Source organism: Mustelus asterias, unplaced genomic scaffold (genome assembly GCF_964213995.1).
Source record: "Mustelus asterias unplaced genomic scaffold, sMusAst1.hap1.1 HAP1_SCAFFOLD_331, whole genome shotgun sequence".
NCBI lineage: Eukaryota > Metazoa > Chordata > Chondrichthyes > Carcharhiniformes > Triakidae > Mustelus > Mustelus asterias.
In genome coordinates, this window is record NW_027590293.1 from 101,873 (window position 1) to 120,072 (window position 18,200).

Consider the following 18,200-nt stretch of genomic DNA (forward strand, 5'->3'; position numbering starts at 1 on the left):
GTGAATATTAGATACAGCAGAGTGAGAATTGAGGGAGAGTGTGTGGGATGGAGATTTACTGCGTTTGGGGAATGAGAGAGGAAAGAATGTTCCATAGAAACTAGAATTGTCTGTTCTGAATTTCTGTCCTGTACTGACACTGATGAATTTTGTAATCTCCTTTTGCAGGATATCAGAAGGTGGGGATTTACAGACAGAAATCTCGAATCAAACGTCACATCAACATCTGACAGACATTTGATTGATTGGGACCCGAATATCATTGGCCTTTCAATCTTGAAGGAGAAATCTTTTAATGTTCTGTCTGCGTCAGAATTTTTTATAACATAAATGTGACTGGAAATACACCAAGACACAGACACACCTGAGTGAGAGTGTTCCAGTGCACTGAGTGTGGAAAGAGCTTTAACCAGTTACACAGCCTGAAAATACATCGCAGTATTCACAGCGGGGAGAGACTGTACCCGTGTTCTGTGTGAGATTTAATTGACTGTTTAACCAGGAGGGTGACAAAGACACCCGCACCATGGAGAAACCGTGGAAATGTGGGGACTGTGGGAAGGCATGTCAGTGCCCATCTGAGCTGGAAACCCATCGACGCAGCCACACCGGGGAGAGACCATTCACCTGCCTTGAGTGTAGGAAGTGTTTCACTCAGTCAAGCAACCTGCTGAGACACAAGCGAGTTCACACTGGGGAGAAACCGTACACTTGCTGTGTGTGTGGGAAGGGATTCACACATTCGTCCACCCTGCAGGATCACCAGCGGGTTCACACCGGGGAGAAGCCTGTCACCTGCTCCAAGTGCGGGAAGGGATTCAGTCGGTTATCAAACCTGCAGGAACACCAGCGAGTTCACACTGGGGAGAAACCATGCACCTGTTGGGCGTGTGGGAAAGGATTCACTCAGTCATCCAGCCTGCTGAGACACCAGCGAGTTCACAAGTGATGACAGGGGTTGGATTCTGTTTTATTGCTGCTGTTAATCACATCCAGGACTGAACCATGTTCATTCTGACAGTTGGTGAAGTGGGAGGGTCGGAGGGTTTCTTTCTGCTGGACTGGCCGGTCTCACGACTTTGCTTCTAGTTCGCTGATGCTCTTTGAGCCTGGGAGAGCACATTGCCACTGAAATGATCCACAAAAGCTGATGAAGGACATTTATTTTATCCTGGATAGTAAATAGTGTTTTTCCTACCACTACAGGTAGATTTAAAATAAATACAGAAAGGACTGGAAAAACACAACACGTCTTGCAGCATCTGTGGAGAGAGAAACAGTGTTAATGTTTCACACTACTGGATTGGGAATCAATCTTGTAAACCTCCTCTGAACTGCTTCCAATGTATTTATATCCTTTGTTTAATAGGAGACAAAATTGTACCGTGTTCAAGGTGCAATCTCAGCAACGCCCTGCACAACTGAAGCATAACATCTTTACTTCTATGTTCAATTTCTCTCAGAATAAAGGATAACATTCCATTTATAAGAACTTTGATTTATTTGAACTAAGATTTATGGGGGTTCTCTTGTTTACAATAACCTCCCCAATCGTAAATCACACCAGGTTCCAGTGTCTGAACCATATGGCAAGAAAGAATACTTTAAATGGTGAATTCAGAAAGTTTATGAACCATTAAAAATGTAACAAGTCAGAAAGATAAAAAAGCAAAGTATGGATCAACAGCAAAAGGAGGAAAGCTGAACTTTAACTTCTCCATCCTTCTCAAACCAGGACATGAAGTGATGGCTCTGAAAACGTGGATAACTTGTAAAACTAACAGCTCCCAACGTCTCTCTGGAGGGCACAGTGCGAGGCACTGCTGCCTCACAGCAGAGGGTTCGAGTCCCGGCTTGGGTCACTGGCTGTGCGGAGTTCGCCCATTCTCCCCGTGTCTGTGCAGGTTTCCTCCGGGTGCTCCGGTTTCCTCCCACAGTCTGAAAGACGTGCTGGTTGGGTACATTGGCCATGCTAAATTCTCCCTCAGTTTACCCAAACAGGCGCCAGAGTGTGGCGACTGGGGGATTTTCAGAGTAACTTCATTGCAATGTTAATGTAAGTCTATGTGTGACACTAATAAACAAACTATAAAAAAAGTTAACTTTAAAAAACTTTTACCAAATTGGTTTCTCGAATCCCTTTTTTATACTTTAAAAATGTAGAAAGCCCAGCTCAGCCAATTGTTAGGAATTAGCCATAACTTGTCAATAATGAAATTGATTTGGTTTTTAGCTAATTGCACACATTGTCTTAATTTTAAGACATATCTTTCTCTCAAACGATATCTCTTAGCTTGGGGTAGCCTGATAATTGGGTCGACCGATAATTGGTTCACATCAGTCACTCAATGTTGAGACATCTTGAACAGGAGCCGATTCATTCCCTCCAGTCAAGGTTAACAAGTCCTTTCATCTTTTTTTATTCTGTCAGCATGGGAAGGGAACATCTGATAATTCCCACAGCATTTTAACCATTCTTAATGTGTTTATAATTCTAAAAGTTATAAACTTGTGTTCAAATTTACATTTCCAGCCTTTATAACATCTGTATTAATGAATCATTTATTATTTAATTGTCTCACAATTAATGCTGTCTATTTAACTAATCTGGCTGCTTTCCAATTGTGGGAACTTCAGGCTACAAAAAAGGTAGTTAGAGTCATAGAGGTTTACAGCATGGAAACAGGCCCTTCGGCCCAACTTGTCCATGCCACACAGTTTTTACCACTAAGCTAGTCCTAATTGCCCTGTAATATTACTCATGATCTGTGCTTCCAAGCATTTTGAATGTGCATCTACAACAAGCAAAAACATGTGATTCATGAAAGGCCCCCCAAGGGCCACATGTAGTCTGGACCACGGCCTATCAGGCCACTCCCAAGGATGAAGTGGTAATGTACCCAGTGTGTTGGGGGGAATGAACTCAGAAGAATCATTCAACACTCAAACCTGATTCAATCGACAAACAGTTTATTGAGCTAGGCCAGCGGGGAGAAGCCACAGGGGCTGACCATGTGCAACTCCACCCAACAAAGAATATCATCAATTCTTATGCAGTTACTCAGTCCATCCCAGCTGGACACAATCCAATCAGAATGGTGATAGATTACATACATTACATATAGGTGCAATTAAATTAGTATCTGGGCATCATGGGGCTTTGTGAGCATCTCATGAACAGATAGGTGCCCCCATCATGATGTTTTCCAGACCCCCTTATCGACCATCCTTGGCGTTTTCTTTGTACATAGACTCAGTTTGAAAAGGGGTGGATTAAAAGTTCTCAAATGGATGTCAGCACCCTTCCTTTGTTTCAATCTAATGACCACACGGTCTGGGAATCATTTCTATTTAATAATCTCTCCTTTTAAACTCTGTTCTTCAGTATCCAATTCCAGAATTTTCCTTTTCATTGTGTTAATTGTGTCAGGAATAAATCTTTGGACCTGACAGGAAGTTTAACCCAAGATCAATCCAACACAGAATTGGTCAGAATCGTTTCATATGTACCAAATTTTAAATAACTGAAGGGGGCGACCTTTATGCTTAAGACGACTTTTATGCTTAATATCATGGATATTTTTACGTGTGTATATCAAATTTATTTTAAAATATTGTCAACAGTTCACAGCAATGCGATGACTCATGGAGAGGCTCCTTGCATCCCCTAATCACTTCAGACAGCCTTAATCACTTTCGACTCCAAGCAGGGAAACACAGACAATAGCTCAACTGATTAGATTATGCAAGAAGCTCAAATCACAAAGGGAGCCCTCCAGAAACAGATCAGCCCAGGGGAAATGGGATCAGCTCCACCTATCTATAATGGCTGTTTTAATATCTCGCTATTGTGCCACTGCTTTGTGTTATGAGCAGATACTGATCATGTAACTTGTAGTAAATGATGAGCCTATTACCATATGTTTGGCACGAAGTTCAAAACCCTATAAACTGTAAAGCGCATAATAGCCAGGCAGAGCAGTTGACGAGCAGCTGTCTCTCCCCAGGCCTGCAGTTTTGTTATTTTAAACAGAGAATAAAATTTGTGTTGCCTTTTTGTACTGTACTCATGTCTGCTTGTCTTTCATGCTGGTAGGAAGTGAGAAAACTTCCCCTTACAATAACCATTACAAGTTAAAAGTCTCATTTTCATGAGTGAGTTTTATCTGGATTAAAATTCCCACATGTTTAGTAAAATATCCTGGAATCCTGTCTCTGGTCAGTAAATATGGCTCCAGGTTCATAACTTTTGAAAAAAAAAGCTTTATTCATGACACTTCCATTTAAAAAATCTGTTTGATTTAAATCACAGACAAAAAACCTCAAAGCTTAAAGCGTTCAACCCACAAAAATCATCCACACACAAACAGAGAAACTTAGCATGTGCTTTACAATAATAACCAAAATTAATTACTTAAGCATTCTTCTGATTCTGTTTTTAAACTCCCAAAAATGCCTTTAATTAAAGACTCAAGGTAAGATTAATTCCCCAGAAAGATAAACCTTAACAAATGTAGCCCAAAACAATGATAAAACATATCTACAAACATCCACATAAAACAAACAAAACACACAGATTCTCACAGCTCGTAAATTTCAAACAATGAATCCTCAGCATTCTCTCTCGCAGCTGTAGCTTCTTAAAGCGACAGAGCACTACAAGCTCACAACTCCTTGATTAAAATAAGATGCAAGATCCTTCATTGTAACTTAACCCTTTTTAAGCCAACTTCCAAGGCCTGATTTTATCAGCAACATCTAATCTTTGTTAATTTAAAATCCCAAACACGTTACCACCTGCAATCTCCTTGTTCTTTATCTGGGGTTGAGGTGACAACAATATAAAATTCTCAGTTGTTCCAAATTCCTCCAGGGTATGCTTAAAATTTCCACATTTAACTGGCTCCAATAAATCCACAATTATAAACTAAAATAGACACGAGTTTCTGGGTGATTTAAAAACAAGTTAAAAACAAGATGCCATAGGAAAGATAGAACAGGAGGAAAGAAAGGAGGGGGAGTTGCACTTTTGATTCAGGAAAACATCACGGCAGTACTGAGAAGGGATATATCCGAGGGTTCGCCTACTGAGTCAAAAGGGGTGAACTGAAAAATAAGAAGGGGGAAATCACTTTGATAGGGTTGTACTATAGGCCCCCAAATAGTCGGTGGGAAATTGAGGAGCAAATATGTAAGGAGATTACAGATAGTTCCAAGAAAAATAGGGTGGTAATAGTCGGAGATTTTAACTTTCCCAACATTGACTGGGACAGCCACAGTATTAGAGGCTTGGATGGAGAGAAATTTGTTGAGTGTATTCAGGAGGAATTTCTCATTCAGTATGTGGATGGCCCGACTAGAGAGGGGCAAAACCTGACCTCCTCTTGGGAAATAAGGAAGGGCAGGTGATAGAAGTGTGAGTGAGGGATCACTTTGGGACCAGTGACCATAATTCCATTAGTTTTAAGATACCTATGGAAAATGATTGGTCAGGTCCAAAAGTAAAAATTCTAAATTAGGGCAAGGCCAATGTTGATGGTATCAGGCAGGAACTTTCGACAGTTAACTGGGGGAGTCTGTGGGAAGGCAAAGGGACGTCTGGTAAGTGGGAGGCTTTCAAAAGTGTTTTAACCAGGGTTCAGGGTAAGCACATTGCTCTTAGAGTGATGGGCAAGGCTGGTAGAAGTCGGGAACCCTGGATGACTCGGGATATTGAGGCCCTCGTCAAGAAGAAGGAGGCACATGACATGCATAGGCAGCTGGGATCAAGTGGATCCCTTGAAGAGTATAGAGGGTGTAGGAGTAGAATTAAGAGAGAAATCAGGAGGGCAAAAAGGGGACACGAGATTGTTTTGGCAGATAAGGCAAAGGAGAATCCAAAGAGGTTCTATAAATACATAAAGTGCCAAAGAGTAACTAGGTAGAGAGTAGGGCCTCTGAAGGATCAACAAGGTCATCTATGTGCGGATCCACAAGAGATGGGTGAGATCATAAATGAATATTTTTCATCATTATTTATTGTTGAGAAAAGCATGGATGTTAGGGAACTTGGGGAAATAAAGTGATGTCTTGAGAAGTGTACTTATAACAGAGAAGGAGGTGCTGGAAGTCATAAAGCGCATCAAGGTAGATAAATCCCCGGGACCTGATGAAGTGTATCCCAGAACACTGTGGGAGGCTAGGGAGGAAATTGCGGGTCTCCGAGCAGAGATATTTGAATCATCGATAGTCACGGGTGAGGTACCTAAAGATTGGAGGGTGGCAAATGTGGAGCCTTTGTTTAAAAAGGGCTGCAGGGAAAAGCCTGGGAACTAAAGGGCGGTGTGATTCACATCTGTAAGTTGTAAGAAGGTATTTGAGAGACAGGATCTACAGGCATTTGGAGACACAAGGACTGATTAGGGACGGTCAGCATGGCTTTGTGAGTGGAAAATCATGTCTCACAAATTTGATTGAGTTTTTTGAAGGGGTAACCAAGAAGGTAGATCAGGGCAGTACAGGTGATGCTGTCTACGTGGACTTTAGCAAGGCCTTTGACAAGGTACCGCAAGGTAGGTTGTTGCTTAAGGTTAAATCTAATGAAATCCAGGGTGAGTTAGCCAAATGGATACAAAATTGGCTTGATGACAGAAGACAGGGTGGTTGTCGAAGGTTGTTTTTCAAACTGGAGCCTGTGACCAGCGGCGTGCCTGAAGGATCGGTGCTGGGTCCACTGTTATTTGTCATTTATATTAATGATTTGGATGAGAATGTAGGAGGCATGGGTAGTACGTTTTCAGATGACACCAAAGTTGGTGGCATCGTGGACAGTGGAGAAGGCTATCTAGGATTGTAGCGCGATCTTGATCAATTGGGCCAGTGGGCTGACGAATGGCAGATGGAGTTTAATTTAGATAAATGCGAGGTAATACATTTTGGGCGATCGAACCAGGACAGGACTTACTCAGTTAATGGTAGGGTGTTGGGGAGAGTTACAGAACAGAAATCTAGGGGTACAGGTACATAGCTCCTTGAAAATGGAGTTGCAGGTGGACAGAGTGGTGAAGAAGGCATTCTGCATGTTGGTCAGAACATTGAATACAGGAGTTGGAATGTCTTGTTGAAGTTTTACAAGACATTGGTAAGGCCACACTTGGAATACTGTGTACAGTTCTGGTCACCCTATTATAGAAAGGATATTATTAAACTAGAAAGACTGCAGAAAAGATTTATTAGGATGCTACCGGGACTTGATGGTTTGAGTTATAAAGAGAGGCTGGATAGACTGGGACTTTTTTCCCTGGAATGTAAGAGGCTTAGGGGTGAACTTATAGAGGTCTATAAAATAATGAGGGGCATAGATCAGCTAGATAGTCAATATCTTTTCCCAAGGGTAGGGGAGTCTAAAACTAGAGGGCATAGGTTTAAGGTGAGAGGGGAGAGATACAGAAGGGTCCAGAGGGGCACTTGTTTCACACAGAGGGTGGTGAGTGTCTGGAAAAAGGTGCCAGAGGTAGTAGTAGAGGCAGGTACAATTTTGTCTTTTAAAAAGCGTTTAGAGTTACATGGGTAAGATGGGTGTCGAGGGATATGGACCAAACGTGGACAATTGGGATGAGCACAGGAGTTAAAAAAGGGGCGGCATGGACAAGTTGGGCTGAAGGGCCCGTTTCCAAGCTGGAAACCTCTATAACTCCATGACTAAATCAACTGTCTGCTGAAAGGGTTAACTTTTCTACAGAACCTAAAGGGGTGGGGAGTGAGAGAAGAAACTTGGCACACAGTTACATCACTTTACATAATTTTTAAAAACTTCTCTAACAACAAAACAAAGTTGATTTTAAACTTTATCTATGAATTCTTTTGTTCTCTTCCTCAACCTAATTATTTTAATTTGATCAGTTTTTGTTAGGGATGGGTAACTTCTGTTCTTTATAAACTGGTTCACTCATTTTGTTAATTCTTCATGGGCTCGGAGAATCAGAACCCAGACTTTATCATCCTTATCATTTTTCTCCTTCTGCCACCACTCCCTCTGTTTTGAAGGAGGGTCATGGGGATTCCAATCAGAACTAATCATTTCATCAGAAGAGTAAAATACTGCAGATACTGGAATCTGAAACAAAAACACAAAATGCTGGAAAATCTCAGCGGGTCTGACAGCACCTGTGAAGAATGGAGCCAAAGTTTCAATACTGGATGACCCTTCATAACAACTCTTATGAAGTGTCATTCAGACTCAAAATGTTGGCTCTATTCTCTAATCATTTTATCGATACATTTCTTGTTCTTAGTTTTAGGTTTAAGGTGAGAGGGGAGAGATACAAAAGGGTCCAGAGGGGCAATTTTTCACTCAGATGGTGGTGAGTGTCTGGAACAAGTTGCCAGAGGCAGTGGTAGAGGTGGGTGCAATTCTGTCTTTTAAAAAGCATTTAGACAGTTACATGGGTAAGATGGGTATAGAGGGATATGGGCAAAATACGGGCAATTGGGACTAGCTTAGTGGTAAAAACTGAGCGGAATGGACAAGTTGGGCCGAAGGGCCTGTTTCCATGTTGTAAACCTCTATAACTTCCTAACATCCTGTCACTCTGTGATCCTTGTGAAATCTAAAAACCAGGTATTCGCAACAAGACTCAAAGAGCATCAGCCCACTGGAGGCAAAGTCATGAGACCGGCCAGTCCAGCAGAAAGAAACCCTCCGACCCTCCCCATTGACCAACTGTGAGAATGAACAAAATGCAGTCCTGGATATAATTGAGAGCAGAAACAATAACAGCAGAATCCAACCCCTGTCATCACTCGTGAACTTGTTGGTGTCTCAGCAGGTGGGATGAAACTCTGAATCCCTTCCCACATTGAGAGCAGGTGAACGGCCTCTCCCCAGTGTGAACTCGCTGGTGTGTCTGCAAGTTGGATGACTGAGTGAATCCCTTCCCACACTGAGAACAGTCGAATGGTCTCTCCCCAGTGTGAACTCGCTGGTGTCTCTGCAGGTGGGATGACTGAGTGAATCCCTTCCCACACTGAGAGCAGGTGAACGGCCTCTCCCCTGTGTGAACTCGCTGGTGTGTCCGCAGATCAGATGAGTTAGTGAATCCCTTCCCACACTGAGAACAGATGAATGGTTTCTCCCCAGTGTGAACTCGCTGGTGTATTCGCAGGCTGGATAACAGAATGAATCCCTTCCCACACTGAGAGCAGGTGAACGGCCTCTCCCCTGTGTGACGTAGCTGGTGTCTCTGCAGGTCGGCTGACTGAGTGAATCCCTTCCCACACTGAGAGCAGGTGAACGATCTCTCCCCAGTGTGAACTCGCTGGTGTGTCCGCAGGATGGATGACTGAGTGAATCCCTTCCCACACTGAGAACAGTTGAATGGCCTCTCCCACTGTGAACTCGCTGGTGTCTCTGCAGGAGGGATGACCGAGTGAATCCCTTCCCACACTGAGAGCAGGTGAACAGCCTCTCTCCTGTGTGAACGTGCTGGTGTTTCTGCAAGCTGGAAAACTGAATGAATCCCTTCCCACACTGAGAGCAGGTGAATGGTTTCTCCCCAGTGTGAACTCGCTGGTGTATCCGCAGGCTGGATAACAGAATGAATCCCTTCCCACACTGAGAGCAGGTGAATGGCCTCTCCCCAGTGTGAACTCGTTCATGTGTCCGCAGGGTGGATAATTGAGTGAATCCCTTCCCACACTGAGAGCAGGTGAACGGCCTCTCCCCAGTGTGAACTCGCTGGTGTCTCTGCAGGTCGGATAACTGACTGAATCCCTTCTCACATTGAGAGCAGGAAAATGGCCTCTCTCCAGTGTGAACTTGCTGGTGTCTCTGCAGGAGGGATAATCGAGTGAATCCCTTCCCACATTGAGAGCAGGTGAATGGTCTCTCCCCAGTGTGGCTGCGTCGATGAGCTTCCAGCTTAGATGGGGCTCTGTATCCCTTCCCACAGTCCCCACATTTCCATGGTTTCTCCATGGTGCAGGTGTCCTTACCTCTCTCTTGACTGGACAATTAGTTGAAACTTCGCCCACACTCAGAACAAGATTACAGTCTCTCCCCGCTGTGAATGGTGTGATATTTATTCAAACTGTGTAACTGGTTAAAGCTTTTTAGTCAGTGCATTGGAACACACTCACTCAAGTGTGGCAGTGTGTTGATGCTTTTTCACTCACACTGACATTTCAAATCGACAGACCGGACAATCATTTCTCCTTCTGGATTCAAAGTCCGATGATATTGAGGTCCCAAGGAATATGACTCTGTCACGTCTAGACATGACGTTTGAGATTTCGGCCTGTGATTCCTCTTTCAATATCCTGTAAAACGAGTTTACAAAAGTCATCAGTGTCAGTACAGCATAGAAATTCAGAACAGACAATTTCTATGGAACATTCTTGCCTCTCTCATTCCCCAAAAGCTGTAAATCTCCATCCCACACACTGTCTCCCCATTCTCAGCAGGTCTGGCAGCATCTGTATGGAGAGAAAAGAACAGATGTTTCAGAGCTTTGACAAAGGGTCATCTAGACAAGAAACATCAGCTCTTGATGTAGGAAGAGAGATTCCTATTCGCTGATTCAGGCAGGCTCCATTGTGATGTCACAATGCGGAAGTTGTCCAATGAGCTTCAGATTGAAACTTCCTCCTCTGGACAACATCTGGGAGGAAATCAATGTTTCCCCCTTTCCATTTCTTTTCTCATTCTGGGGGAAATTGGGGACTTGCAGCAACTGAAGGGAATGAAGTGAATTCGGTCTGTATATTCCACACATTTTTACTCCAGTAATGTAGACTCATCAAAGCGGGTCCAGATAAAAGCTGGAATAAGGACACTTTGCCTGAATGCACGAAGCATTCGGAACAAGGTAAATGAGTTGATGGTGCAAATCAGCACAAGTGGGTACGATCTAGTGGCCATTACAGAAACGTGGCTGAAAGGTGACCAGGACTGGGAGATGAATATCCAGGGGTATCAGGCGTTTAGGAAGAATAGACAGGAAGGAAAAGGTGGTGGGGTCGCGCTATTAATAAGAGATAATATCAGGGTAGTACTGAGGGATGACATAGGCTCTGAGGAACAAAACGTGGAATCATTATGGGTAGAGATGAGGAATAGTAGAGGGAGAAAGACACTAGTAGGTGTGGTGTATTGGCCCCCAAATAATAATGTTGAGGTAGGGAGGGCTATAAACAAGCAGATAAGGGATGCGTGTAAAAACGGAACGGCAATAATCATGGGGGACTTCAACATGCACATTGACTGGCAGACTCAAGTCGGTAAGGGTGGAATGGAGGAAGAGTTCTTAGAATGCTGTCGGGATAGTTTCCTTGAACAGCATGTTACGGAACCGACGAGGGAACGAGCTATTTTGGATCTGGTATTGTGTAACGAGGTAGGTAGAATTAAGGATCTTATTGTGAAGGACCCTCTTGGGTCTAGTGACCACAATATGGTCGAATTTCTGATTCAGATGGAAGAGGAGAAAGTTTGGTCCCAAACCAGTGTCCTCTGTTTGAACAGAGGGAAATATGATAGGATGAGGGATGAATTGGCTAAGGTAGACTGGGAGAGCAGGCTGGCAGGTAGGATAGCTGAGAACAGTGGAGGATTTTTAAGGAGATCCTTTTCAGTTCTCAGCAAAAATATATTCCAGCAAAAAACAAGGATTGTAAGAAAAGGGAGAACCAGCCGTGGATAACGAAGGAAATAAAGGAGAGTATTAAAATAAAAACAGCTGCGTACAGAGTGGCCAAAAATAGTGGAGAAACAAGTGATTGGGAAAAATTTAAGAAACAACAAAGAGAAACTAAGAAAGTGATAAAGAAAGGAAGGATAGACTATGAAGCTAGGCTAGCAATTAATATAAAAAATGATAGTAAAAGTTTTTATAAATATATAAAAAGGAATAGAGTGACGAGAGTGAATGTTGGACCCTTGGAGGATGAGAGGGGGGAGTTAATAGTGGGAAATGAGGATATGGCTGAGTCTTTAAATAAGTTTTTTGTGTCGGTCTTCACGGTGGAGGACACAAATAGTTTGCCAAATATTAACGATAGAGGGTTGGCAGCAGGAGAAATACTTCATAGAAATCATAGAAACCCTACAGTGCAGAAGGAGGCCATTCGGCCCATCGAGTCTGCACCGACCACAATCCCACCCAGGCCCTACCCCCACATATTTTACCCGTTAATCCCTCTAACCTACGCATCCCAGGACTCTAAGGGACAATTTTTTTAACCTGGCCAATCAACCTAACCCGCACATCTTTGGACTGTGGGAGGAAACCGGAGCACCCGGAGGAAACCCACGCAGACACGAGGAGAATGTGCAAACTCCACACAGACAGTGACCCGAGCCGGGAATCGAACCCGGGACCCTGGAGCTGTGAAGCAGCAGTGCTAACCACTGTGCTACCGTGCCGTATCCCATTAATACAATTAATGTTACCAGAGAGGCAGTGCTGGGTAGACTAATGGGACTGAAGGTGGACAAGTCCCCGGGTCCGGATGGAAAGCATCCCAGGGTATTGAAAGGAGCATTCTGGCCAAGTTTGCCGATGATACAAAGATAGGTGGAGGGGCAGGTAGTATTGAGGAGGTGGGGAGGCTGCAGAAAGATTTAGACAGTTTAGGAGAGTGGTCCAAGAAGTGGCTGATGAAATTCAACGTGGGCAAGTGCGAGGTCGTACACTTTGGAAAAAAGAATAGAGGCATGGACTATTTTCTAAACGGTGACAAAATTCATAATGCTAAAGTGCAAAGGGACTTGGGAGTCCTCGTCCAGGATTCTCTAAAGGTAAACTTGCAGGTTGAGTCCGTAATTAAGAAAGCAAATGTAATGTTGTCATTTATCTCAAGAGGCTTGGAATACAAAAGCAGGGATGTACTTCTGAGGCTTTATAAAGCACTGGTTAGGCCCCATTTGGAGTACTGTGAGCAATTTTGGGCCCCACACCTCAGGAAGGACATACTGGCACTGGAGCGGGTCCAGCGGAGATTCACACGGATGATCCCAGGAATGGTAGGCCTGACATACGATGAACGTCTGAGGATCGTGGGATTATATTCATTGGAGTTTAGGAGGTTGAGGGGAGATCTGATAGAAACTTACAAGATAATGAACGGCTTAGATAGGATGGACGTAGGGAAGTTGTTTCCATTAACAGGGGAGACTAGGACGCGGGGGCACAGCCTTAGAATAAAAGGGAGTCACTTTAGAACAGAGATGAGGAGAAATTTCTTCAGCCAGAGAGTGGTGGGTCTGTGGAATTCATTGCCACAGAGGGCTGTGGAGGCCGAGACGTTGAGCGTCTTCAAGACAGAAATTGATAAATTCTTGATTTCTCGAGGAATTAAGGGCTATGGGGAGAGAGCGGGTAAATGGAGTTGAAATCAACCATGATTGAATGGTGGAGTGGACTCGATGGGCCGAATGGCCTTACTTCCGCTCCTATGTCTTATGGTCTTATGGTCTTAAATGTCAGAGGTAATAGTGGATGCGTTAGTGATTATTTATCAAAACTCGTTGCATTCTGGGGTAGTGCCGGTTGATTGGAAAACGGCTAATGTTACGCCGCTGTTTAAAAAAGGAAGGAGACAAAAGGCGGGTAACTATAGGCCGGTCAGCTTAACGTCTGTAGTAGGGAAAATGCTGGAATCCATTATTAAAGAGGAGATAGCAGGGCATCTGGATAGAAATGGTTCGATCAATCAGACGCAGCATGGATTCATGAGGGGAAAGTCGTGCTTGACGAACATGTTGGATTTTTATGAAGATGTGACTAGGGCGGTTGATGGAGGAGAACCGGTGGATGCGGTGTTTTTGGATTTCCAAAAGGCGTTTGATAAGGTGCCCCATAAAAGGCTGCTGAAGAAGATTAGGGCACACGGAGTTGGGGGTAGTGTGTTAAAGTGGATTGGGGACTGGCTATCCGACAGGAAGCAAAGAGTCGGAATAAATGGGTGTTTTTCCGGTTGGAGGAAGGTAACTAGTGGCGTGCCGCAGGGATCGGTACTCGGGCCGCAACTGTTTACCATTTATATAGATGATCTGGAGGAGGGGACGGAGTGTAGGGTAACGAAGTTTGCAGACGACACAAAGATAAGTGGAAAAGTGAATCGTGTGGAGGACGGAGAAGATCTGCAGAGAGATTTGGACAGGCTGAGTGAGTGGGCGAGGATATGGCAAATGGAGTATAACGTTGACAAATGCGAGGTTATACACTTGAGGAAATAATAACAAATGGGATTACTATCTCAATGGAAACAAATTAAAACATGCTACCGTGCAAAGGGACCTGGGGGTCCTTGTGCATGAGACGCAAAAGCCCAGTCTGCAGGTACAACAGGTGATCAAGAAGGCAAATGGGATGTTGGCCTATATTGCGAAGGGGATAGAATATAAAAGCAGGGATGTCTTGATGCACCTGTACAGGGCATTGGTGAGGCCGCAGCTGGAATACTGTGTGCAGTATTGGTCCCCTTATATGAGGAAGGATATATTGGCATTGGAGGGAGTGCAGAGGAGGTTCACCAGGTTGATACCGGAGATGAGGGGTTTGGATTATGAGGAGAGGCTGAGGAGATTGGGTTTGTACTCGTTGGAGTTTAGAAGGATGAGGGGGGATCTTATGGAGACTTATAAGATAATGCGGGGGCTGGATAGGGTGGAGGCGGAGAGATTCTTTCCACTTAGTAAGGAAGTTAAAACTAGAGGACACAGCCTCAAAATAAAGGGGGGTCGGTTTAAGACAGAGTTGAGGAGGAACTTCTTCTCCCAGAGGGTGGTGAATCTCTGGAATTCTCTGCCCACTGAGGTGGTGGAGGCTACCTCGCTGAATAGGTTTAAAGCGCGGATGGATGGATTCCTGATCGGTAAGGGAATTAAGGGTTATGGGGATCAGGCGGGTAAGTGGTACTGATCCACGTCAGATCAGCCATGATCTTATTGAATGCCGGGCAGGCTCGAGGGGCTAGATGGCCTACTCCTGCTCCTATTTCTTATGTTCTTATTTATTTGTCTGGCAGCCTGCATGGAAATTTTCAGCTCTCTGCATCCAGGGCAAGAAGCAGTGAGCATGGATCTGTCAATCACACATGAGGACGGCCTCAACCGGGATCTTGGGTTCATGTCACACTATCTGTAACCCCCACAACTTGCCTGGGCTTGCAAAATCTCACTAACTGTCCTGGCTGGAGACAATACACATCTCTTTAACCTGTGCTTCACCCTCTCTCCACTCACATTGTCTGTACCTTTAAGACTTGATTACCTGTAAAGACTCTTCCAACCATTATTTTGTAAATTGAGTTTGTGTCTCTGTGCCCTGTTTGTGAATAGAACTCCCACTCACCTGATGAAGAGCAGCGCTCCAAAATCCTGTGGCTTATGCCACCAAATTAACCTGTTGGATTTTAACCTGGAGTTGTGACATTACTTACTGTCTGAGGCTGAACTAGGCTGTTCACAACCAGGGTGAAATAGTTCATCCCAATATGAGCTTCCAGCCACGTCCACATCATCATCAAGACCACCTTCATTCAAAGTAATTAATTAATTAACAGTAATGAATCATAAAATACATTGTAAGAGGAGGCCATTCAGCCCATCGAGCCTGCACCGACAACAATCCCATCCAGGCCCTATCCACATATTTACCTGTTAATCCCCCTGATACCAAGTGGCAATTTATCATGGCCAATCCGTCTAACCGGCACATCTTTGGACTGTGGAAGGAAACCGGAACACCCGGAGGAAACCCACACAGACACGGGGGGAATGTAGAAACTCTGCACAGACAGTGACCCGAGGCTGGAATTGAACCCGGGTCCCTGGCGCTGTTAGGCAGCTGCACTAACCACTGTGCCACCGGGCCACATGTCAGTGCCATCGCCCGACTCCAGCCCAGTCTCAGCTCATCTGGAACCCTCACCCATTCCATTGTGACATCACACTCTCACCCATTCCATTGTGACGTCACACTCTCACCCATTCCATTGTGACATCACACTCTCACCCATTCCATTGTGACCTCACACTCCCACCCATTCCATTGTGACGTCAGGGCTTCACTCTCCGATCACAATCCCTGCCGGCCTCCCACATGCAGCCTCAATGGCGGCAGTCAGCCCGGGTCTAACACTACAAGCTGCCGCTCCATTTGGTACAAAGGGGGGGAACCGGGAAGTTCATTTCCGGGGATTGGGTTTGAACAACATGCTTACAAAGTCTCTCCACCCACCCGCCACATTTATCATTCCCCGCACGCCGCCCTCTACCTCGGATTGATCTCGCTTCCGAGTTAAAACCGTCCGTCCGTCGCCATTACCCGCACTGCGAATGCTTCAGGTCCCGCCCCTCCTTCACTCCGATTGGTTGGAGGACCAGCCGCTCCAGCTCGGTCCTCCAGACCCGCCCCCTCTTCCTATTGGTCCGGAGCTGCCGTCAATCAGTCCCCGGGCATTGTGATGTGGTCATGATGTGGAGATGCCGGCGTTGGACTGGGGTAAACACAGTAAGAAGTTTAACAACACCTGGTTAAAGTCCAACAGGTTTATTTGGTAGCAAAAGCCACACAAGCTTTCGAGGCTCTAAGCCCCTTCTTCAGGTGAGTGGGAATTCTGTTCACAAACAGAATTTATAAAGACACAGACTCAATTTACATGAATAATGGTTGGAATGCGAATACTTACAACTAATCCAGTCTTTAAGAAACAAAACAATGGGAGTGGAGAGAGCATCAAGACAGGCTAAAAAGATGTGTATTGTCTCCAGACAAGACAGCCAGTGAAACTCTGCAGGTCCACGCAACTGTGGACGCAATATTTGTAACTCCCACAATTATTTTCTGTGACTGATGATACCTTTGTGCCTGTGCAGGAGGTAATTCCGCTGCTGTTGTGGCACAAATAAAATGGAGCTTTTCCAAGGAACAGGCCGATGTTAATGGTCATTGTGGTGTTTCATTGGTGAGCAGAGCACGTGTGCCCATTGTGGTAACAACAGAGTCAGTGGGGCTGCACGGCCCCTGACTTGGACGGAAAATAATTGACTCCTTGATTGTACTCTCAATCTGCACATGGCCTGCAGGACTGAATCCAGCTGGAGGGAGAGGGAGCTGGGCTCAGAGTGGAGATGGGGCAATGAGATTGATTTCAGCTCAGGGACAAGAGAGAGTGTGTGGGATGGGGATTACAGCTCAAGATAAATGAGACAGAGAAATGTTTCGTGGAAACTGAAATTGTCTGTTCTGAAGCAGTTTTTTAAAACTCTTTGTGCAGGGAACTAGAAGAGGAAGATTCACAGACAGGAAACTCAAACTAAACTTCAGATCAAAGTCTGACAGAGCCATTCGATTCATCATGACCTAAATATGATTGCTTTTGACAGTGGAGGGATAAATCGTTCCCTGTTTTGTCAGTGGAAGAAAATTTCGAAATTCAATGTGACAGAAAAAGAACTGAGACACACACATACACCCAAGTGAGAGTGCTCCAGTGAACTGACTGTGGATAGAGCTTTAACCAGTTACATAGCCTGAAAAACATCACACCATGGTCTGTATGTGGATGAGGCTTCAACTAATCATCCAACCTGGAGAGACAGAAGGACACCAGCACCATGGACAAACCGTGGAAATGTGAGGATTGTGGTAAAGGATTCAATTATCCATCCCGGTTGGAAACCCATCGACACGGTCACATTAGGGCTGGGAAAATGGAGAAACCATGGAAATGTGATGATTGTGATAAAGGATTCAATTATCTGTACTTGCTGGAAAACCATAGACTCAGTCACACTGGAGCGAGGCCATCTGTTCTGTGTTTGGGAAAGGATTCACTATCCCACCTGCTGTTACACCAGCAAATTCACACTGAGGAGAGGCCGTTCAGCTGCTCCACCTGTGGAAAGGGGTTCTCATGTTCATCCAACCTCAGTGCACATCAGCGAGTTCACACTGGGGAGAGATTGTTCACCTGCTCCTTGTGTGGGAAGGATTTTGCTGGGCCATCCAGTCTTTGGACACAACAGTGAATTCACACAGGATATATATAATATATATAAATGATTTGGAGGAAAATGTAACTGGATTGATAGGTACGTTTGCGGACGACACAAAGGTTGGTGGATTTGCGGATAGTGATTAGGACCATCAGAGGATACAGCAGGATATAGGCCAGTTGGAGACTTGGGTGGAGAGATGACAGATGGAGTTTAACCC

General features: G+C 44.7%; 3 protein-coding genes across 3 annotated transcripts in view; 2 read left to right on the forward strand and 1 right to left on the reverse strand.

Annotated features, from left to right (window-relative positions):
• Positions 1-18,200, forward strand: part of LOC144486400 (uncharacterized) — a 67,567-nt gene that overhangs the window by 44,545 nt on the left and 4,822 nt on the right. The gene's annotated exons all lie outside the window — the stretch shown is intronic.
• LOC144486394 (uncharacterized) overlaps positions 1-18,200 on the reverse strand; it is a 159,061-nt gene that overhangs the window by 32,415 nt on the left and 108,446 nt on the right. The window contains 1 exon segment of the mRNA XM_078204430.1: positions 8,782-9,341. Coding sequence (XP_078060556.1) covers positions 8,782-9,341 — 560 coding nt within the window.
• On the forward strand, positions 251-1,479 carry LOC144486406 (uncharacterized). The gene has a single exon (XM_078204447.1). It carries the CDS (start codon positions 527-529, stop codon positions 947-949), a length of 423 nt encoding a protein of 140 aa, XP_078060573.1. The 5' UTR covers positions 251-526; the 3' UTR covers positions 950-1,479.

Bases quoted from the DNA above. Each gene is read 5' to 3' on its own strand.
- LOC144486406 (XM_078204447.1), top strand. From the start codon at position 527: ATGGAGAAACCGTGGAAATGTGGGGACTGTGGGAAGGCATGTCAGTGC.